The sequence below is a fragment of the Emys orbicularis genome, chromosome 19 (genome assembly GCF_028017835.1).
Source record: "Emys orbicularis isolate rEmyOrb1 chromosome 19, rEmyOrb1.hap1, whole genome shotgun sequence".
Taxonomy (NCBI): domain Eukaryota; kingdom Metazoa; phylum Chordata; order Testudines; family Emydidae; genus Emys; species Emys orbicularis.
In genome coordinates, this window is record NC_088701.1 from 5386123 (window position 1) to 5410312 (window position 24190).

The 24190-nt window shown below is 49.0% G+C and overlaps 1 protein-coding gene across 1 annotated transcript in view; it reads left to right on the forward strand.

Moving 5' to 3' along the window:
• LOC135891945 (adhesion G protein-coupled receptor E3-like) overlaps positions 1-21769 on the forward strand; it is a 47189-nt gene extending 25420 nt beyond the window's left edge. The window contains 16 exon segments of the mRNA XM_065419631.1: positions 346-413; positions 3186-3290; positions 4023-4200; positions 4679-4798; positions 5503-5705; positions 8923-9093; positions 9261-9455; positions 10002-10237; positions 10985-11051; positions 11825-11916; positions 12184-12352; positions 12468-12573; positions 14688-14826; positions 14828-14873; positions 14876-15041; positions 21687-21769. Of these exon segments, the coding sequence (XP_065275703.1) occupies positions 346-413; positions 3186-3290; positions 4023-4200; positions 4679-4798; positions 5503-5705; positions 8923-9093; positions 9261-9455; positions 10002-10237; positions 10985-11051; positions 11825-11916; positions 12184-12352; positions 12468-12573; positions 14688-14826; positions 14828-14873; positions 14876-15041; positions 21687-21769 (2144 nt within the window).
• Positions 21770-24190: the final 2421 nt, after the last annotated feature.

Below are 24190 nucleotides of genomic sequence, written 5' to 3' on the forward strand. Positions count from 1 at the left end.
CGGGATAGAGAGAGCCCAGTGCAACAACAACGATGGGAGTTACAAGTCTGCCTGCCCAGCTGGCCAAATCCCTTCCACTGGGAGCTGAGTCCAGAGTAGCAGGAGGGAGAGGCAAAGCGGAGAGTAAATGGAGGGGAGAGAGAGACAGAGTGAGATGTGGAGGAAGGGAGGGAGTTTTGTAGCAGCCGCATGTTAAACTATTGGCAGCACGGGACTGGCATGTAGACAGAAAGCAGCCATAGGGACTGGGAAGAGAAGGGGATTTCCCCCCAGGCAGGAGTGAGTTGATATGAAAATCTGATATGAAAGCTCTAACATCTGTTCCTCTCTTCCCATCGCTCCAAGTCCCCAGCATTAACTCCAGCGTTCAGTTCCAGGCCATCAAAGAGACGTTCAGGAATTTCTCTCTGCAGGTACGTTTGAACCCATCATTCATTTGTTGGGGATTTTGCCCTGTGTTTTTTACCACCTGTATGGAAATTCCCAGACAAAAACCTTTGCTGTTGGTATTACGGTGACCCATGTAAACCCCATCCAAGATCAGAGCAATACTGTGTTTGTTCCTTTCATCACTGGGACTCGATCCTCCTCATCCTTCTAGGCTGGTCCCATCTACATGCGATCAGCTATTCAAGTCCTTCTCCATTCCAGTTTGCCTTGAAGCAGTTCCTCGGAAACTCCACAGCTCCTCACATCCTTTTATATGACAGCCACCCATCCAGTCTGGAGTCTCCCAATCCTCTTATCATCTGTATCTAAGTTTAGCACCTTGTTTCCTGTTTGTTCTTCTGACCTTCTTGTCACACGCCCACACCATCTGAGCCTGGTTCCCTCAGCTTTTCTATCATTGGTCCTACTTTCATTCTTGCCCTAATTCGCTCTTTTCGAACATGGTCCGTCCTTGTAATCCGCCAAGCATCCATCTTAACATTTTCACTTCCTCTGTCTTCAAGAATAGCTTCTGGCTCTTCCTCAGTCCCCGGATTTTGGAACCATACAAAAGTGGAGGCCTGATCGCCATCTTCTAGATCTTACTTTTCTGTTTGACAGGTGTTCTCCTATCGCAGAGCACTCCCTCGCTTCTCTCCCTTTACTCCATGACTTTCCCAGTCTGCTTATAAGTTTTTTGTCGAGTTCATTGTTTTCCGGTACTATCATAGAATTGTAGGAATGGAAGGGACCTTGGGAGACCATCTAGCCCAGATCTCTGGAGTGATGGCAGGAATAAGTATTATCTAGACCATCCCTGACAGGTGTTTGTCCAACCTGCTCTTAAAAATCTCCAGTGATGGAGATTCCACAATCGCCCTAGGAAATTTATTCCAGTTCTTAATTATCCTGACAGGAAACTTTTCCTAGTGTCCAAATTAAAATGTCCTTGCTGCATTTTAAGCCCATTGCTTCTTGTCCTATCGTCAGAGGTTAAGGAGAACAATTCTTCTCCCTCCTCCTTGTAAAAACCCTTCATCTATTTGAAAACTGTTATCATGACCCTTCTCAATCTTCTTTTTTCCAGAGTAAACAAACCCAATTTTTTCAATCTTCCCTCATAGGTCATGTTTTCTAGACCATTAATCATTTTTCTTGCTCTTCTCTGGACTTTCTGCAGCTTGTCCACATCCTTCCTGAAATGTGGTGCCAGAACTGGACACAATACTCCAGTTGAGGCCTAATCAGAGTGGAGTAGAGCGGTAGAATTACTTCTCATGTCTTGCTTACAACACTCCTGCTAATACATCCCAGAATGAGATTTGCTTTTTTTTCAACAGCTTTACACTGTTGACTCATATTTAGCTTGTGGTCCACTATGACCCATAGATCCCTTTCCGCAGTACTCCTTCCTAGGCATTCATTTCCCATTTTGTATGTGTGCAACTGATTCTTCCTTCCTATATGGAGTACTTTGCATTTGTCCTTGTTGAATTTCATCCTATTTACTTGAGACCATTTCTCCTGTTTGTCCAGATAATTTTGAATTTTAATCTGATCTTCCAAACCACTTGCAACCCCTCCCAGCTTGGTATCATCCACAAACTTTATAAGGGTACTCTGTATGCCATTATCTAAATCATTCATGAAGATATTGAACAGAACCAGACCCCGATCTGATCCCTGCAGACCCCGATCTGATCCCTGCAGACCCCACTCAATATGCCCTTCCAGCTTGATTATGAACCACTGATAACTACTCTCTGGGGACGCTTTTCCAAGTAGTTATTCACCCACCTTAGAGTGGCTCCATATAGGTTGTATTTCCCTTGTTTGTTTATGAGGTTACGTGAGACAGAGTCAAAAGCCTCACTAACGTCAAGATATACCACGTCTGCTGCTTCCCACCTATCCACAAGGCTTGTTACCCTGCCAAAGAAAGCTATCAGGTTGATTTGACAGGATTTGTTCTTGACAAATCCATGCTGACTGTTACTTATCAACTTGTCAAGTATCAGAGGGGTAGCCGTGTTAGTCTGGATCTGTAAAAAGTGACAGAGTCCTATGGCACATTATAGACTAACTGACGTATTGGAGCATAAGCTTTTGTGGGTGAATGCCCACTTTGTCAGATGCATGTATCATATTGACCTTAGTAAGGCTTTTGACACTGTCTCATGAAACCTCATAAACAAACTTATCACCTTATTATATTCTAGGGGTTTGCAAATTGATATTGAACCTTCTAAAACTTCTGTAGCTTTGCTAGTGGCTGGCCTCCAGACTTACACGCCCATTGTCTTCCTGCAGGAGAGCACTGAATCTACAGACCATATACTCTGATTTCTTCTGCTCATTTTCATGCCGTTTCTTTCCAATATGCACCTCCATGTCTCCCTGCATCTTCCTTCATTTCCTCTTTCCTCTCCCCCACGAGCACTACGTCATCTGCAAAAGGCATGTGCTAGGGGGCCACTCTCTGGCTGCTTTCTGTCAATGCATCCAGCACCGACGTGAACAAAAAGGGGTTTAGTCCCAAGCCTTGATGTATTCCAGCTGTTACTAGAAACTGTTCCCTTTCTCCACATGAACCTCGCGCTGTGGCAACAGCACCATCGTACATGTCCTGGATACGTCTGGTATAAAAGCTTTATTCACTCCATGAGGGGTGTCAGGATCAGGCATTAGGCAAACACCAATGTTGGTCGCCATTCAGTGCCTGCAGAACTCACCCTCTGCCCTGGGTCTCTCTGCAGGGAAAGCGGAGTGGCGAAAGCAGCAGTTTTTCCTCTTTCTTTAATTCGACCTTAAACATTTTGATGTCCATGTTTGGAGACGGGAGTGCGGCGTTATCACTGGAGGTGAGAGGCTTTGCCCCTTGAATGTGCCCTGCAGACTAGTGCCCCTGTGTGTGCCCCAGAGCCCTGCCTGCTGCTGTGCTGGGTTAGGAGTCTCACTGGGTTGCAGGAGAGGGAGACATGTAGATGCTCTTCAGAAAAGATCTGTGCCCTCCACTGCTGTGGGGAGGGGGGTGCACCCTCTAGTGGTGTTTGTCTGTATCTGCGCGCACATGCCCTGTAGTGGTGTGAGTGCACGTTTGTGTTTGTCCACCCACATTGGCCCTCTAGTGTTCAGAACTGTTGTTGTTCATCAGAAGTGCTATACTGCTAACAGTTAATGGGGATTCTCCTCAGCTCATCTGTCAGTGACCTGAGTTTTCCAGGCAGCAGGATCTGGGCTCTATCCCTGCCCTGCCGGACATTTCTGAGCAGCTGCCGGATGCAGCATAGAGACAGCCTAGGAAGCCGTGGGCTTGTGACAATGTTGTTCGCTGGCATCTGTTATGGAGGGATGGGGAAGCAGGAGCAGAGAAGATAGGACAAAGGGTTTCAGCCCCAGGTGGCTTCAGGTCCCATTGGAGCCCCGAGTCAGCCTCAGTGGACCCCCTTTGTAATGGGCTCCCCCTCTGAGAGCACTGCAGCCCCCTCAACTGGGAGAGGCTGTGATGCCCAATGCCCGCTGGGAACACACAGGACGTGGCACCTGAACCCCCAGACTCCTCACTCCCAGGGCTTTTCCTTTCCTGTCCCCAGAATGCGAGTGACTCTTTCAACTCCGTCCTGAACAGCACCTCCCTCTGGGATGATGGAGGCGAGGGGGAGGTTGTGTCGGCTGTAACGTTCGTCCTGGAGACAATGGAACTGTCCACGCTGGCCATTGCGCTCCAGTCTCCGGAGAAGACAACACAGAACATGATGACACCATCTATGGGTGAGGGGGGACGTGTGGCTCTCAGGGCCACCTGCTGGCCCCATGAGATATGGGGTTATACACTGTGCCCCAAATCCACTGGAAATTAGAGTCTATATACCATTGTGGATGTGAGCCTGTGTTCAGTACAGACACAGACCAGCACTGCCCCTGCACCAGGAAATATAACCCAGCCCCGCCAGTGCCCCCAGGAACAACAGCACTGCCCGAAAATGTAATATTTGGCATTCCACCACTAGGGGCTGCGATACTGAGCCAGACACTCCCCAGAACGGGGGAGGGAATATGGGGGGCTGATCAATGGAACTCGGGGTGGGGGAGCTCCAAACTTCCCCCTCCCAGAGTGAGGAAGAGCCCTGAAGCCCCCCGGCTCCAAGTGGAGTGGGAGGGGGGTGGATCTGGGCCAGAATGGACAGATTCCCAGGGAAGCGGTTTCACAGCGAGGGGCTCTGCCATTCCTCACCCCCACCCCCCACAGCTATCCAGACACGACTCATCACAGGGAACTGCAGGCACCAGAGCGAAGACTTCACGCTGACCGCTCACGAGGAGACGATGGACGTGCACTGTGATACAGTCACCGGGGCAGCCACACAAGGTACCATCCTGGGGATGGAGACACCGGGGGCCCAAACCATGGCACAGAGCGGTTCTCAGGCAGCGAACCTGAGTCTGGGTTCCCCGTTCCTCCCTCCCTCCCCATGGATTGCCAGGCCGGGCCCTGGGCTCTGTCTCTCGCTCTGGAGGGCTCCTTGCTGGCTGAGCCAGTGGTTCTCGGGCTGTGGGCCATGGAGCTGACACCTTCGTTCCTGGCTGTCCCACAGCTTGAGCCCCGAGCATTGAGGAGTTGGGGGCGCAGAGGGGAGACGGCTCATGAGAGGGTCTCTGGTATGAAGTGGGCTCAGAGAACGGAAAGGGCAGGGACGGCCTAGTCTAGCCAGACCCCCAAATGGAGATGTGGGGAACCAGGGTAACATGTACCTCAGCTGCCATATTCAGGGCCCCGAATCCTCCAGCACCAGGGGAAGCTCATCCCTGGCCAGCTCCTCTCCTGGTCTCACTGAGAAAAAGTGAATCTTCATCTCTGCATCCTGCAGCTCGACGTTTCCAGACAGACGCATCTGGGGGTTCCAAAGGAGGAAGTAGCACGGTCCAGTGGCTAAATCTTAAGAGTTGTGGCCAGGATCCTGGGTTCCATTCCCAGATCTGCCACAGACTCACTGTGACCCCTGGGCACCCGGCTGGCTCATTCTTTGCCATAGCGACCCCATCTCCCTAACTAGGGATCATCTCCTCTCCCAGCAGGTTTGGGGGCTGCTGCTTTTATTTCCTACTCCACCCTGGACTCCATCATCAGTGCGAGACGTCTCAGCGAGGGAAATCTACCAGCTGGTGGGAAGCTGGAGAAGGGTCATCTCAACTCCAGGGTGGTGAGTGGGGCCATCGGAGACGGGAGACCCATTAACCTCTCCAGACCTGCAAACTTCACCCTGCGCCACAGACAGGTGCGTGGAGGGAGATCCCCTCGCTTTGCTCCATATCTGGGGCTCCAGAGGGGCCTATAGAAGGCACCATCTCCTGCCCGGCATTTGGACCGTGCTGCCTTTCTGGCTCCCGATGGTCCTGAGAAGAGGAGGCCTCCTTATTCCTGATGCGCTGGGGCTGTTTTATTGGAGGAGGTTACCGGGGGGTCACGCCACGACACATGGCTGTGTAAAGTGCTCTAGGGTAACAGCTTCGCTTAGCTCACCCTGAGCTGGAATATCTGGAAAGCCGCTTTCTATAGATATTGGGGTTCAGGGAATCAGCATGAAACATAAGAACATAAGAATGGCCATACTGGGTCAGACCAAAGGTCAATCAAGCCCAGTATCCTGTCCTCTGACAGTGGCCAATGGCAGGTGCCCCAAAGGGAATGGACAGACAGGTTATCATCAAGCGATCCATTCCCTGTCACCCAATCCCAGCTTCTGTCAAAAAGAGGCTAGGGACACCATTCCTGCCCATCCTGGTTAAAAGCCATTGATGGACCTATCTGGCTCCCTTTTGAACTCTGTTATAGTCTTGGCCTTCGCAACACCCTCTGGCAAGGAGTTCCAGAGTTTAACAGTGCGTTGCATGAAAAAATGCTTTCTTGTGTTTGTTTTAAACCTGCTACCTATTAATTTCATTTGGTGCCCCCTTGTTCTTGTATTATGAGAAGGAGTAAATAACACTTCCTTGTTTACTTTCACTATACCACTCATGATTTTATAGACCTCTATCATATCCGTTTAATTGCCTCTTTTCCAAGCTGAAAAGTCCCAGTCTTATTAATCTCTCCTCACACAGAAGCCGTTCTATACCTCTAATCATTTTTGTTGCCCTTTTCTGAACCTTTTCCAATTACAATATATCTTTTCTGAGATGGGGTGACCACATCTGCATGCAGTGTTCAGGATGTGGGCGTACCATAGATTTATATAGAGGCAATATGATATTTTTTGTCTTTATTATCTATCCCTTTCTTGATGATTCCCAACATTCTGTTTGCTTTTTTGACTGCCACTGCACATTGAGTGAATGATTTCAGAGAGCGATCCACAATGACTCCAAGATCTCTTTTTTGAGTGGTAACAGCTAATTTAGACCCCATCATTTTATATGTATAGTTAGGATTATGTTTTCCAATGTGCATTACTTTGCATTTATCAACTTTAAATTTCATCTGCCTTTTTTGTTGCCCAGTCACCCAGTTTTGTGAGATCCTTTTGTAGCTCTTCACAGTCTGCCTGGGACTTAACTATCTTGAGTAGTTTTGTATCATCTGCAAATTTTGCCACCTCACTGTTTATCCCTTTTTCCAGATCATTTATGAATATGTTAAATAGCACTGGGCCCAGTACAGATCCCTGAGGGACACCACTATTTACCTCTCTCCATTCTGAAAACTGACCATTTATTCCTGCTATTTGTTGCCTATCATTTAAACAGTTACCAATCCATGAGAGAACCTTCCCTCTTATCCCATGACTACTTACGAGCTTTTGCTTAAGAGCTTTTGGTGAGGGACCTTATCAAAGGCTTTCTGAAAATCTAAATACACTAGATCCACTGGATCTCCTTTGTCTGCATGCTTGTTGACCCCCTCAAAGAATTCAAGTAGATTGGTGAAGCATGATTTCCCTTTACAAAAACCACGTTGACTATTTCCCAACAAATTATGTTCATCTACGTGTCTGACAATTTTGTTCTTTACGATAGTTTCAACCGATTTTCCCAGCACTGAAATGAGGCTTACTGGCCTGTAGTTGCCAGGGTCGCCTCTGGAGCCGTTTTTAAAAATTGGCGTCACATTAGCTATCCTCCAGTCATTTGGTACAGAAGCTGATTTAATTGATAGGTTACAGATGACAGTTAGTAGTCCTGCAATTTCACAGTTGAGTTCCTTCAGAACTCTTGGGTGAATCCCATCAGGTCCCTGGAGACTTATTACTGTTTAGTTTATCAATTTGTTCCAAAACCTCCTCTAATGATACCTCAATTTGGGGCAGCTCCTCAGATCTTTCACCGCAAAAGAATAGCTCAGGTTTGGGAATTACCCTCACATCCTCATCAGTGAAGACTGATTCAAAGAATTCATTTAGTTTCTCCACAATGGCCTCATTGTCTTTGAGTGCTCCTTTAGCATCTTGATCGTCCAGTGGCCCCACTGGTTGTTTAGCAGGATTTCTGCTTCTGATGTATTTAAAACATTTTTTGCTCTTACTTTTGGAGTCTTGAGTCTGCTGTTCTTCAAATTCTTTTTTGGTCTTTCTAATTATTTTTTTAGTCTTCATTTGACAGAGTTTATGCTCTTTTCTATTTGCCTCATAAGAATTTATCTTCCACTATTTAAAGGATGCCTTTTTGCCTCTCACTCCTTCTTTTACTTTGTTGTTTAACCACGGAGGATCTTTTTTGGTTCTCTTACTATGTTTTTTTTAATTGGGGCATACATTTAAGTTGAGCCTCTATTATGGTGTCTTTAAAACGTTTCCACGAAGCTTGCAGGGATTTTAGTTTTGGTACTGTACCTTTTTAATTTCTGTTTCACTAACCTCCTAATTTTTGTGTAGATCCCCTTTCTGAAATGAAATGCTACAGTGTTGGGCTGCTGTGGAGTTTTCCCCAATACAGGGATGTTAAATTTTATTATATTATGGTCACTATTACCAAGTGGTACAGTTATATTCACCTCTCGGACCTGATCCTGTGCTCCACTTAGGACTAAATTAAGAATTGCCTCTCGTCTTGTGGATTCCAGGACATTTAAGGTGTCAAGAAACTTTATCTCAGCATCCCTTCCTGAGGTGATATGTATCTTAGTCAATATGGGATACGGTAATGAAACACTTGGATACGGTAATGAAGTGGTTAGTGTGCATATTTGTATGTGTGCACACAGCACTGCCCTCTGCAGCATGAAATCAGAACTGCTCAGCCACGTGCCACAATCCTTATGGTGCTAAAAGCTAGCAAGGATTTATTTCCCTTTTGCTCCAATAGCAGGGTCTGTGCTTTTGGAGCCGCAGGATCTGCGTTCTCTCTCCGCTGTAACCTGGATGGCCCCAGTGGGCACTGGGGGCTGCGTGGGGAGAGCTGTGGAGATGTAGGTGGCCTTGAGTTTGCTATAGACATGCGATAACAGAAACGACGTTCTGTGGTCCTGTGAGAATGAGAACGATTCTGTTGTGTTTCCAGGCCAAAAAGGAGGACGAAGAGGCTCACTGTGTCTACTGGAAAGTAGAGGCCGAGAGCGGCAGCTGGTCTCGAGACGGCTGCACCACCGTGCACACGAACAGCACTCACACCACCTGCAGCTGTGACCATCTCTCCAGCTTCGCCGTCCTAATGGCTCCCACCACAGTGACGGTATCTCACCGTGAGACTCGATCGTGGGGCTGGACCCTGAGCTCCGCACTCAGCCGTGGGCAAAGCTCTCCCTGGAGTGATTGGAAGATTTGCTGGGGAAAAGGCTGAGTCGGAACCCAGGGGGCTGGGCTGGGCTCACTGGTGATTGTCCCTTTGCTGTGTTACAGGAGAGTTACCCACTGACCATCATCACCTATGTGGGACTGACCCTCTCCCTGCCGTGCCTCTTCCTCGCCATCCTCACCTTCCTCCTGTGCCGCTCCATCCGCAGCGTCAGCACCTCCCTCCACCTGCAGCTCTGCCTCTGCCTCTTCCTGGCCGACCTGCTCTTCCTCACCGTGGTTACCCGCACCCGCAGTAAGGTACGGCCTGATTCTCCCCTGCTCTGTTCCTCCACTCGCAGCAGGGATGGGGTGTGTGGATATGAACCCCTTTGTGCTCCCTGGATTCTGGGCTGTGCACGACACAGGGGGGATTCCCAGGGGGATGTTTCCACCCCCTGTTAGGCCCCTTCACACTGGGCACAGGGTCTGAGTGTCCCCAACCCCTGGAGTTCAGCCAGTTCTATCCCTATGTCACAGTCTCCCTGAGCCTCAATTCCTCTCCTACGAGACTTGCCCATGGTTACCCAGGGACTCTGTGGCACGTCTGGGAACAGAACCTGGATCCCGTGAACCCTGCTCCCCTGCTCTAACCACTAATCTCTGCTCCCTTCCGGCGTCAGCAATGTGCACCTGCAGGACCCTCCGTAGACCGAGGAACCTGCCGTCCCTGGGTCACGGAGCGCTATAACTGGAGAGCTGTGCTAACAAGAATCCCGGTGTGACCCCCCCCCCCCCCCCCCCGGCAGGTCTCCCCCATACTCAGCATTTCCCTTCCCCACCGCAGTGTCTCTCTGTCTCCCCCAGGTGGCGTGTGCTGTCATTGCTGGGCTCCTACACTACCTCTTCCTGGCCTGCTTCACCTGGATGTTCCTGGAGGGGCTGCACCTCTTCCTCACCATCAGGAACCTGAAGGTCGTGAATTACCCCAGCGCCAGCCGGTTCAAGAAGAGATTCATGTACCCGTTCGGCTACGGCTTCCCAGCCCTGGTGGTGACTATTTCTGCAGCGGTGAATCCTGATGGCTACGGAACTTCCACACAGTACGTGCAGCACCCATCCCGAAGGGGAGCTGGGATGTGGCTTCCATGCCGTTGTCCAGCTCACCCCAGGTCTGACTTGAACCTGGATGTCCCTGCTCACCCTGCCTGGGAGCTGAATGTCCCCCTGGGACCCTTCCCATCCCCAATCACACTAAGCTGCCCCGAGCGCTGTAGTTGAGATTCCCACCGGTCAGACATCTACACTCCTCACCCCACTGATGATGTGGAAGAACAAGCCAGAAAGATCCCAGCTTGACTCTTAGCTCCCAGGCTGGGTTTGTGGGGCTGGTGGGTAGGAAACAAATGCACCTTCTTCCTGTGTGCAGATCCCTGAGGATCCCCTCTCTAAAGTGAGTGACTCCACCAAAACAGGGCGTAGCGTGTTCTAGACACCCCAGGCTAGATCCTCAGCTGGTGTAAATCAGGGCAGCTCCACTTCCTTCAGTGCAGCGAGGCCAATGTCCATCCACTGCATGTCTGGCCCTCCAGCAATACTGCGCCCATCCACCAGAAAGGGTCATTTGAGGAGCTGGAAGAGGAAGTGGTGGCTGAAAGCAGGAGATGCTGAGGTACATGGGAAGGGCTGTTTGCCTGCTGCCCGCAAGGGAGTTGGCCATGTCACAGGCAGGCTGAGATCCATCTCGCTTTTGAGAGCCAGCTGCCCTGTGACACCCCCTCTCTGCCCCCGGGGCTGAAAAAGGGCAGTAATCCCATTAACGTCACCTTCTTCTTCCTCCCTCCCTCTAGCTGCTGGCTCAGCCTGGAGAGCGGCTTTCATTGGAGCTTCCTGGGTCCAGTCTGTGCCATAATCCTGGTGGGTACCTCACAGAACCACAGGGCCCCATTCTCCTCTCACCTCTGCGACCCCATTGATTTCAGTGAAGCAGGGAGGAGAACGTGGCCCATGAAACACAGGGGAAGAACCAGTTAGGTCCCACCTGGCTCATCTGCTGTGGTCAGTCCCGGGATTAGTCCCTGTGCTGTATCCCCAGGCCTACAGCCTTTACTCGGGCACAGCTCCCATGGATGTCAGTAGGAGTTTTGCCAAGTGAAGACAGAAGAGTTTGGTCTAGTCTAGTTAATGACCCAAGGAACGAGGAAGGGAGAGGGCTGCACTCTGCAGTGGTTTTTGTAGGGGGGGAAACAATGTCCCTACATATTCCTCCCTACCCCTGGGGAATTTGGGGATGGGAGGGGGAATTTGTTACAGCCTGAAAGTGGCAGGAAGTATTCTAGAGGCAGGACCTGGAATCCCTGAGCCAGATCCTGCTCTCAGTTACACCAGTGTAAACCCAAAATAACTACTAACTCCAATGTAGAGGCTCCATATTTAACTGTGAGCAGCATCTGGCCTCTGTGATCCCATTGATCCATCTCAGCCCTGGCTGTGCTGTCAACTCCATGCATGGGGAGGGACCGAGAGCTGCCAGGGGATATTACAGGAGAGGGGATGATTCCCACCAGAAATGAGCAGTCCCTGGTTCTGCAGTGTTCGGATCAGTCTCCTGGGATCGTTCTCTGCCTCTGCTGGAGTCACCGGCCCCGGATGGGATGTTTTACAGGAAATATTTCCCACTGTTCCCACAGATAAATATAACATTCTTTGCCCTGACCCTGTGGATCCTCAGAAACAGACTTTCCTCCCTCAATGCAGATGTGTCCACCCTCAAATACCACAGGTGAGAAGGCAACAAAACAATCCTGGAGGGTCAGATGTCTTGGTTTGGAGGGTCCTTGGCACTGGAGGGTGGGAGGGATTGCAGGAGGGGAACAGCATACATAGGATCCATGGGAATGAATTCCCAGTGTGTTTGCATTGACAGTAACCCTGTCCCACACCGGGAAGCTGGGGATGGTAGCTCCACCCAACTTTGCCCAGACCCTCCTGACCCAATTGCTCTCCATAGGCTTATTGTAACGGGATCTCTCCATCTGCCTTTATCCAGGTTACTGACCTTTAAAGCCATCGCCCAGCTCTTCGTTCTGGGCTGCACATGGAGTCTTGGTCTCCTCCAAATCGGCCCAGCAGCCACGTTCATGGCGTATTTATTCACCATCGTCAACAGCCTACAGGGAGCCTTCATCTTCCTGGTGCACTGTCTCCTCAATCGCCAGGTAACGCCCGTGCTTGTCATCAACCCCCCAGCACCTTCACCGGCCTCATGGTGGCCATGTCTGATCTTCTCAATGTTAGTTACATAGTGCAGTGACTGTTTCCTTCACTCTCCAGGTGAGAGAGGAGTACAGGAGATGGATCAGGGGTTTCCGAACATCCAGCACAAAATCTCAGATGTCTGATTTATCCATGTCTCCTATCCCTACCACCAGCACCAAGATGGTAAGAGGTCCTCTGGTCTGTACCAATACCAGCCAGTGACACAGTCATCTCTACTGGGTCTCATTACTGCTGTAAAGGTGCTTTTCTCCCCGAATGACGCAGGATTGGTTATGAGTCAGCTGGGAACATCACTGAAAGTGTTAGTGAGAGTCGGTCACTATCGAGGAGTACCCTAGATGTCTTAGGCACCAGAACAGAATGCCCTGTCCTGGCACCTCCACTTTCCCTTCCCTTGGCTCTCCTGGGAGCTCGAGGGGTCACTCACTGTGGACTAGGCAGGCATTAGCTCTTGCAGTGTAATGATCTGAATAGGTCAGATTGTCCCCTGGAATTGAAACCTTGTCAGTGCAGACCGATCATCCCCAATGAGCAGTCAGCACTGTGAAGAATTTCCCTTGGGTCCATTATGCCTATGGGTCAGGATCCAGGGGCTTTGTGTGTCGCCTCCCAGAGACAACCCACCAGTTGGCACATTACGCTCTCAGTGGCCTTGGAACCTATTGTCATTTTTCTGCTTTTCTTGCCAGGACTAACCCTCCTGCCAGGTGGAGTTGGCAGCAACCAGGGCCGGGTTCAATACGTAGGGGTTCCAATACAAAACAGAACCGGCTGGAGCCCCCTGTGACGTTGCGCTTCATATGCTTTATGGAAATATGCTTATGAATATGATATAACAGGAATATACTTTAGTCTAAATACCCCTTATGTGCTGTTTTTAGAAAGCTTGTATTCTACTAAGTGTGTTCATCATATTTCTTTGCATATATTATTTCTATATCTGTAATTAAGAGAATAATGTATAAACTTGTATCACTGATGTAAACATATTAAGTGGAGGCCTTAAGGGTGCTCCAGAAATAATTGTAAACGGCCTTAGTTACTTGATAGCCTTCCTGTGTACGTATGGGCCATCCCATGGGGAATGGAGACTGGGGGTCTTACAGTGACATGTGACTATGTCACCTGATAATGAATTCCATCTTAAATCTGGTGCTTTTCCATTTAGAAGGAGGAGTGGGGACCCAGAGAGAGAAAAGATTCCTGCCTTGTGCCAAAGCTATAAAAGGGGGTGGAGCAGGAAAAGGGGCTGCCAGTCATGAGAAAACCACTGCTTACCACCTGAGATGTCTGCTGGATCTAACAAAGACTGTACCTGGGGAAAGGATTGGGCCTGGACTAGGAAGGAGTCTAGTCTGTGAAAGAAGCTTATTGGAACATCTTTGAGGGTGAAATATTACCTGCAATCAGTTTCTTAATGTATTTGGCTTAGACTTGCGTGTTTTGTTTTATTTTGCTTTGTGACTTACTTTGTTCTGGCTCTTATTACTTGAAAGCACTTAAATCTTACTTTTTATACTTAATAAATCACTTTTGTTTATTAATAAACCCAGAGTAAGTGATTAATACCTGGGGGAGCAAATAGCTGTGCATATCTCTCCATCAGTGATAGAGAGGGCGAACAATTTACGAATTTACCCTGTATAAGCTTTATACAGAGTAAAATGGATGTATTTGAGGTTTGGATCTCATTGGGAGCTGGGTGTTTGGGTGCTGGAGACAGGTAACCTGCTGAGCTGTTTTTAGTTAAAGTCTGCAACTTTGGGGGCGTGGCCAAGACCCTGGGTGTGTGTTTCAGCACACTAGCATGTCTGGCTCAACAAGGCAGGGTTCTGGAGACCCAAGCTGGCAGTGAAGACTGGCTCTGAGGTAATTTCAGCACATCAGGTGACAGTCCCAAGAGGATCTCTGTGACTGAGCCTGTCACACTCCCACCCAGTAATGTGGGAAAACTTCAGACCACCCCAGGTGCTTCTAAGAGGCAATACGTCCCCTCTCACAAGCACTGAGTCTGTGTATAACAAAGAGAACTTTTAATAAAAAGGGGAAAGGAACCTGACAGTAATCTAGGAAACCCCACAACCACAATTCTAACCATGATTAAGGCTAAGATATTTTTAGCAAAAATCATTGACTGGTCAGGGGCAATAAACAAAACTTCACGGAAGCCTGTGACCTGTCCTGACTTCCACTAAAAATATCCTGACAAAATGGGGAGGCGGGTTCAGCTCAGCGCCCACTGCTGCTGGACCTACGGGGTCTCGCACGCCACTGCGGTGAGTGGGAGCTTCGAAGTCCCCCGATCCCCATGGCAGCTGAGCAGTTGTGGGGGATACCTCCGCCTGCAGCAGCAGGGAGCTCCCGTTCCCTGCCACCTGCGACAAGTGGGAGGTCGAGGGTCCCCCACTGCCCACGGGGATGGGCTGCTGCAGGGTTCTCTTACCCCCCACACACAGCGACTGAGAGCTCCAGAGGGTCCCCCCTCTTCCCGCCGTGGCTGGGCAACTGCAGAAGGTCCCGTGCCACCCACCATGTCCCACGCCACACCCTTCAACGGTGTCAAGAAGATCAGAATCGCGGCCGATTCTCTCGGGGAGGAGACTGGCACAGGGAGTGGGGCCTCACCAGGTAGGGCCCAGGGCAGTTGGTGAGGGGGGAGGTGCCTGGTAGCCTTTCTCCCCCATCAGGCTAGGGAGCTCCCTGCCCCCAATAAGTTCTGGGGTGGGGATTATTGGGGGGCAGAGCTAATTGGAGGGGAAAAGCCTCATGTCCATGACCTCCATGATATAATCGTAGCCTTAGCCGTGAGCAAACTCCTACCCCAGAATATATTGGGCAGTGCCCTTTGCCTCAGTTTCTCCCTTTGCGGTGTGAAAGTTCAACAAATTCTTCTTTAACCTGTCTTTGCCCTTTCCCTCCCCTGCACCCGACTGATAGCTACTGTCTTTGGTCGGTAAAGGCCCAGAGTACAGAGCATTCATGTGAATTCAACGCGTGCTGGAGGGATGGGAGGTGGGGAGATGGCGTCGAGAAATGCCTCGGCTGCAGCTGCCACCACCACATATACAACCGAGGACTGGTCTGAACTACAGACCTATCCTGGTGTAACTACGTCACTCAGGGGGGTGAAAAATACCCTCACCCCTGCCCTCTGTGCCACATAGTTATGCTAACCTGACCCCCTGTGTAGACACCACTGTGTTGGCAGGAGAGCTTTTCCCATCGACACAGCTACCACATCTTGGCGAGGTGGATTAACTACAGCGATGGGAGAAGCTCTCTCCCCCCAGTTTAGAGCATCTCCATTAAAGCACCACAGTGGCACAGTTGCCTCAGTGCCTTAAGGCTCTGCAGCTAGACCTGGTTCTCAGTGATTTCAGCTCTAGCAATCACTTAAAACAAAGACTCTCCAGTGTGTCTAATCAGCTCTGCCTTTAAACACCTGTTCCGACCCTCTTTCTCTCTCACTCTCACAGGGATTTGGCATCCCCACCCCATGCTTAGCCTGTGAGTGTCAATCAGAGCAGGCTAAGCACAATTCTGCTGCCCTTTCATAGAATCATAGAATATCAGGGTTGGAAGGGACCTCAGGAGGTAATCTAGTCCAACCCCCTGCTCAAAGCAGGACCAATCCCCAACTAAATCATCCCAGCCAGGGCTTTGTCAAGCCTGACCTTAAAAACCTCTAAGGAAGGCGATTCCAGCACCTCCCTAGGTAACCCATTCCAGTGCTTCACCACCCTCCTAGTGAAAAAGTTTTTCCTAATATCCAACCTAAATCTCACCCACTGCAACTTGTGACCTTTACTCCTTATTCTGTCATCTGGTACCACTGAGAACAGTCTAGATCCATCCTCTTTGGAACCCCCTTTCAGGTAGTGGAAAGCAGCTATCAAATCCCCCATCATTCTTCTCTTCTGCAGACTAAACAATCCCAGTTCCCTCAGCCTCTCCTCATAAGTCATGTGCTCCAGCCCCCTAATCATTTTTGTTGCCCTCCGCTGGACTCTTTCCAATTTTTCCACATCCTTCTTGTAGTGTGGGGCCCAAAACTAGACACAGTACTCCAGATGAGGCCTCACCAATGTCGAATAGAGGGGAATGATCACGTCCCTCCATCTGCTGGCAATGCCCCTACTTATACAGCCCAAAATGCCGTTAGGCTTCTTGGCAACAAGGACACACTGTTTACTCATATCCAGCTTCTCGTCCACTGTAACCCCTAGGTCCTTTTCTGCAGAACTGCTGCCTAGCCATTCGGTCCCTAGTCTGTAGCAGTGCATGGGATTCTTTTGTCCTGCATGCAGGACTCTGCACTTGTCCTTGTTGAACCACATCAGATTTCTTTTGGCCCAATCCTCTAATTTGTCTAGGTCTCTGTTTATCCTATCCCTACCCTCCAGCGTATCTACCTCTCCTCCCAGTTTAGTGTCATCTGCAAACTTGCTGAGGGTGCAGTCCACGCCATCCTCCAGATCATTAATGAAGATACTGAACAAAACCGGCCCCAGGACCGACCCTTGGGGCACTCCACTTGATATCTGCTGCCAGCTAGACATGGAGCCTTTGATCACTAATCATTGAGCCCGACCATCTAGCCAGCTTTCTATCCACCTTATAGTCCATTCATCCAGCCCATACTTCTTTAACTTGCTGGCAAGAATACTGTGGGAGACCATATCAAAAGCCTTGCTAAAGTCAAGGAATAACATGTCCACTGCTTTCCCCTCATCCACAGAGCCAGTTATCTCATCATAGAAGGCAATTAGGTTAGTCAGGCATGACTTGCCCTTGGTGAATCCATGTTGACTGTTCCTGATCACTTTCCTCTCCTCTAAGTTCTTCAGAATTGATTCCTTGAGGACCTGCTCTTTGATTTTTCCAGGGACTGAGGTGTGGCTGACTGGCCTATAGTTCCCTGGATCCTCCTCCTTCCCTTTTTTAAAGATGGGCACTACATTAGCCTTTTTCAAGTCATCCAGGACCTCCCCCGATCGCCAAGAGTTTTCAACGATAATGGCCAATGGCTCTGCAATGACATCCGCTGACTCCTTTAGCACCCTCCGATGCAGTGCATCTGGCCCCATGGACTTGCGCTCATCCAGTTTTTCTAAATAGTCCTGAACCACTTCTTTCTCCCCAGAGGGCTGGTCACCTCCTCCCCATACTGTGCTGCCAAGTTCAGTAGTCTTGGAGCTGACCATGTTTGTGAAGACAGAGGCGGAAAAAGCATTGAGTACATTAGCTTTTTCCATATCCTCTGTCACTAGAACAACAAGGAGTCTGGTGGCACCTTAAAGACTAACAGATTTATTTGGGCATAAGCTTTCATGGGTAAAAACCTCACTTCTTTGGATGCAACATCCGAAGAAGTGAGGTTTTTACCCACGAAAGCTTATGCCCAAATAAATCTGTTAGTCTTTAAGGTGCCACCAGACTCCTTGTTGTTTTTGTAGATACAGACTAACACGGCTACCCCCTGATACTTGATATCTGTCACTAGGTTACCTCCCTCATTCAGTAAGGGGCCAACACTTTCCCTGCCCTTCTTATTGTTGCTAACATACCTAAAGAAACCCTTCTTGTTACTCTTAACATCCCCTGCTAGCTGCAACTCCAATTGTGATTTGGCTTTCCTGATTTCACTCCTGCATGCCTGAGCAATATTTTTATACTCCTCCCTGGTCATTTATCCAATCTTCCACTTCTTGTAAGCTTCTTTTTTGTGTTTAAGATCAGCAAGTATTTCCTGAACCATTTATATCCATCCATGACAGTACTCCAGTCATGTGAGTTATCCCACCAAGTCTCTGTTATTCAAATCACATCATAATTCTTTGACTGTACAACTACTTCCACTTCTCCCTGCTTGTTTCCCAAGCTTCCTGCATTTGTGTATAGGCACTTAAGATAACTCATTGATCATCCTGTTTTCTCAGTATGAGGCAGGAGTCCTCCCCTCTTCCGCTCTCCTACTCGTGCTTCCTCCTGGTATCCCACTTCCCCACTTACTTCAGGGCTTTGGTCTCCTTCTCCCGGTGAATCTAGTTTAAAGCCCTCCTGTCAGGGTTCCCTCCACACTCTGAACTCTGGGGTACAGATGTGGGGACCTGCATGAAAGATCCCCTAACCTTATATTCCAGCAGCTTAGGTTAAAAACTTCCCCAAGGCACAAATTCCTTTCCTTGTCCTTGGATGGTATTGCTGCCACCACCAAGTGATTTAAACAAACATTCAGGGAGGGGCCACTTGGAGCCTCTTTCCTTGGGGAGCTTGAGAATAATAAACCAACTGATAGGTTAACAAAGTGAGCACAGACCAGATCTTTGGGTTTTTAGGACACTAAAAACCAATCAGGTTCTTAAAAGAAGAACTTTATTATAAAAAAAAGTAAAAGAAGCACCTCTGTAAAATCAGGATGGACGGTAATTTTACAGGGTAATAAAAAGATTTAAAACACAGAGGATTCCCCTCTAGGCTCAACTTCAAAGTTACAGAAACAGGAATAAACCTCCCTCTTAGCATAGGGAAAATTCACAAGGTAAAACAAAAGATAAGCTAACACATTTCCTTGCTATTACTTACAATTTCTGTAATTTTAGATGTATCATTTCAGGATCTTTTTAGGAAATGATTTTTCCTGCCCTGGTCCCTCTCTCACAAAACAAATAGCACAAACAAAACCTTCCTCCCCTCCCCCCCCCCCCCCCGATTTGAAAGTATCTTCTTTCCCCATTGGTCCTTCTGGTCAGGTGCCAATTAGGTTAATTGAACTGATTAACCCCTTACAGGTAAGGGGTTACCTCTGGCCAGGAGTGATTTGATGTTACTGTATACATAAAGGTTGTTACCCTTCCCTTTATATTTATGACACCTCCTCACTAGATTAATTAGCTTGCTTGAGAAGATGCTCCTCCCTTTCTTCGTTAGGTGGAGCCTGTCTCTGCCTAGCAATCCTCCTCCTTGGAACACCACCTCATTGTCAAAGAATCAAAAGCCTTCTCTCCGACACCACCTGCATAGCCATTCGCTGACTTCCAGGATTTGACAGTCTCTACCCGGGCATTTTCCTTCCACAGGGAGGATGGATGAGAACACAACTTGCCCCTCAAACTCCTTTATCCTTCTTCACAGATCCACGTAGTCTGCAGTGATCTGCTCAAGGTCATTCTTGGCAGTATCATTGGTGCCCACGTGGAGAAGAAGGAAGGGGTAGCGATCCGAGGGCTTGATGAGTCTCAGCAGTCTCTCTGTCACATCGTGAATCCTAGCTCCTGGCAAACAGCACACTTCTCGGTTTTCCCGGTGGGGATGGCAGATAGATGACTCAGTCCCCCTGAGGAGGGAGTCCCAGACCACCACCGCCTGCCTCCTTCTTTTGGGAGTTGTAGTCGTGGAACCCCCATCCCTAGGACAATGCATCTCATGCCTTCCAATCGGTGGAGTCTCCTTCTGTTCCCTTCTCTATCATCTAGTCCACTCTCCACATTAGTACCTGTGGAGAGAACATGAAAATGGTTGCTCACCTGTATCTGCATTGCTGGTACATGGAAGCTCATCTTTCTTCTTCTGGAGGTCACATGCTGCCAATTTTCTTCACCATCCTTCTGTCCCCGCTGCGCAACCTGCTCCGATTCTTCAGAACGTTGTGCCTGTAGAAGCATATCCTGACGTCTGTTCGGGAAATCTTCATTTTCTCTATGCAATGCAGGGTTGATACTTGTTTCTCCAGATCTTGAACCTTCTCTTCCAATATGGAGACCAGCTTGCACTTTGTACAGACAAAGTTGCTTCTGTCCTGTGGAAGAAAGACAAACATGGCACATCCTGTATAGGTCACAACAGCTGATCGCTCACCATCCATATTACCTTCCTTCTAAGAGCTTCCTCAGCTGTTGCAGTAACTACTCAGAAAAGCCTGCAAGATGAAAGTCTCAGTGGGCTTTCCCCAGTCAAACTCCCTCTGTTAGCCTCTCTGCTGTTCGCCGCTCAACTGGTTTGCAACTGGCTGCCTTTTTATAACAGTCAGGCCCACCTGGAACAAAGCACCCCCAATTCACACTTTTCAAACAATCAAGCACACAGTCAAACTGGCCCCGCAACAGACACTCAGATACTCACACAATTAGGGTGACAAAACATGCCATTCCCCTGCACTCCGTACTAAATTCATCTGTAACCCAACACCCGCCAAAAGGGGTCACTTTGGCAAAGCAGTTCCCTCTGCTGAGTTCCTAGGCACAGTAGGGTGCTTCCGGAAACACAGTCTGTTCCTGGAGTCTATTCCCCCAGCTCATCTCTCCATGTCAGAGGGGAGCTCAGTCCAACCCCACTTACACAGCAATGAAGAACATGGAGGAAAAGTCTCCAATCTTAAGGGTGGATTCTCAGGAGAAGGAATAACCGACACCCTGGTCAGGAACCCAATGGGGGATCGTCCCTAGGACATGACAAGGCCTTGTGGCTGAGGAGATACCAAGGGACTTTCACCTCCAGAGCAGCAGCTGAGCCCTTGTTGAGAAGAGGGGCCAGACCAGCCTGTGCTGGACCTGCACCCTAAGACTACCCACCTCTTCTGTAACTCATTTCCACAGAAGGTCTCAATGTCCTTTACAAAGGAGGCCATTATCAGTGTCTCCATATTACATAAGGTTCCTGGGAAGCAGTGGCAAGTTTTGGAACTGAAGGGCTGGGAAGCGCAGTCCCTGGGGATTGTTAGATAGTGTTGGCAGACTCTCCGCACCCAAGTCGGGTGACATGGAGCTGAGCTGCATCCACACTACAAAACGTTTGGGCTCTGACTTGCATCACAGTGGGACTTCGGCTCTGACCCCACCCCCTAGCAGGCTCTGCAAGCCTAAGTCAAACTAACTTCTGTGTGGACAGAAGTGGGGCTTGGTCTTAAACCTGAGTCAGAGTCCTGGCTTAGGATGCTGTGTAGACATACCATAGGGGGTCTATAGGCATTGGAGGCAAATGTCTAGGGATGCCAGGCATTCTAGGGGCACTTTACCTCTCTAAAACTGTGTGCAACATGAAGGTCAGTTGTAGGTGGGGGGCGCTGAAGATGCTGTGCCTAGGGCCGCATAAGGTGTAAATCCGTCCCTGCCCTCTGGGGCTTGAGATGCTGCCATTTTAAAGGTACAAACTGCTGTGGAAACACCTCTCAGGCTCCCGAGTCACTGTGATTGGCCCTGCATTTTAAGTGCAAAGCTTGAACGTTTTTTCACTGCTGCCTCCATTGCTGTTACTCAGTCTGTTGCTTTGGGCCAGGTTACGTGTACAGTGTTGGAGACCAGAAAGCAGGGACCGGTAGAGAGACAGTGGCCAGCAGGAGGCGCTGCAGCAGTGAGTAACCGCCGCTCTACACTCCTACTTCCTGGGAATGCAACAAACTCCTGAAGAGGGAGTAGGTTTTATTTAAGCAGGCACTGAGAAATATCACTCTGTTTGTCTTTGATTTAGAATCTCATTTGCAAGGAAATCACTGGCTCCGGCTTTCCATAGATTAATGCCGATCCTCACTTTCTACAGGAAACTTCCATTTCCCCATAACTCGCCAGTCTTACGTTTTTCCCCATCACCAATGTTGTAAAGTGACTGCTCAGTGCAACCAAAATAAGTGCTGAAGAGTGCCCTCTGGGAACTCACTGCTTCACTGAAATGCATCCTCACAGAATGTGTGTACAGGCACTGGAAGCCCCATGGATCAGCGCCTCCCCCTCCCTCCCAGCGCCTCCCCCCCACTGTGATCAACTGTTCAGCAGCATGCAGGAGGCGCGGGGGGGGGGGGGGGAGGAAAGGAAGGGAGGAGGGGGTGCGGTGGGGACAGGGTGAGGCAGGTTGCCGTGATCATTATGAGACATCTGTGTGGAAAATAAGACAAGAGGTATGTACAGATCCTGGCAATTATCGTCTCCAGGTCTGTGAGTTAAGGCAGGTCACCAAACGATAATCCACGCACTCCGGGTACGGAATGAGGGGAGAGATAATTATCTCACTTGGGTTTGTCATGTGGGAATGAAGGACTGGATGGTTCACAAAGGGCGCCCAAGTGCAGTCTGAGCGCAATGCTAGTCGTTAGCCTGCAGAGAATATAAGAACATAAGAACGGCCAGACTGGATCAGACCAAAGATCCATCTAGCCCAGTGTCCTGTCTTCCAACAGTGGCCAATGCCAGGTGCCCCAGAGGGAATGAACAGAACAGGTAATGATCAAATGATCCATGCCCTGTCGCCCATTCCTACCTTCTCAGGTTGCAGGAAATACCAAAGTCAAAGGAGTTATCCTGTTTAGGAGTCAGAGAATGAATGTTTGGAGCTATATCTGGGGTGTGGATGAACCCCCAGTGATTCCTTCAATCTGTGTGGACAAGTCACCAGCAGGCTTGATCTTATGAGAAAAGATCTCTGCCTGACTGGTTGAAAGTGCCAGGAAAAGCCCTCGGGCTAAGCTATCTTGCAGGAGCCAGGGGAATGGCTTGGTAGTTAAGCTTAGGCTCTAGAAAGTGTGCTAGGATTTTGTTCTCTGTGTGTGACTGTGACGCTGGCAAACTAGATGGCAGCTCTGCCAGGCTTTAGGCCTCAGCCGAGCACTGACAAATTCACTGCTAACAACCAGTCCCACTTACCTGTGTGTTAGCATGGTTCTAGATGGGTACTGGACTTATGACAATGTGTTTAGTGTTTAGACTTTATGAAATGCCTGTAATTGCTGCATGGATTAATCCTATTTCTGTCCCTATGCCATGCTACAAGGTAATGTTCTGAATAACTCACCAACCAGGGAAAAAGCTTCACCTAATGTAAAATGCTGAATCCTTACAGAAGGTGTTATCTCCTGCCCATCAGGAGGGACAATTGAATCCAAATGGGCCATTGTGGGACATCAAAACACATCCCATGGAGAGGCTCCATGCAAAAGGGCTCCACCCATCAGCTTGAATTGTGGAAAAAGGAAATAAAACAAGATGACAAAAAACTTTTTCATCTCTCTCTCTCTCTCTCTGCTGTTTGGACTCTCACAGGGCTGGAGCTAGGGAACAGGAGCTGAGATCCCCTGGGTCAACCTGGGTTAGCCCTAAAAGACATTCAGTGCTGACAGGTTGCTACAACTCTGTCACCTTTTAGAACCACAGAGTGTAACTCATTTGCATATGTAGCTGCCTGCTTTAACTCTTATTTCATTTGCCTAGTTAATAAACCTTTAGTTAGTTTATTACAGGATTGGCTACAAGCGTTGTCTTTGGTGCCTGGCAAGATAGACTGGAATGCCCACAGGGACTGTGACTCCGCGGTAAGACTGTTATAGCGCTTCAGGAATTCACTCTTCTTACTGGGTTAGTGAAAGCTAATCAGAGACCATAGCACCAGTTTGGAGTCTCTGCCCCGAGGTTGGCACTCAGGGTTGTGGGCCGCTCCAGACAGCCTGACAGTGACCATTTGTCTCCAATATTCTCACTCTCGATTATGGGAATCTCTGTTTGATGATAAACTTATTCTTGTTTTCACTACAGTAGAACCTCAGAGCGGTTAACCACACACCTCATTTGGAACCAGAAGTACACAATCAGGCAGCAACAGAGACCATTCCTTGGCTAATGGTTGTGAGATTGCTTCAGCAGCTAGTTTCTTAAGTAGGACGAATTGCATTGGGCCCTGGCATCTTGAATACATCTAACTTATCGAACTATTCCTTAACCTGGTCATTCCCTAGTTTGGCTTGTGTTCCTTCCCCCTGATTGTTAATATGAATTGTGCTGAGTATCTGGTCTCCA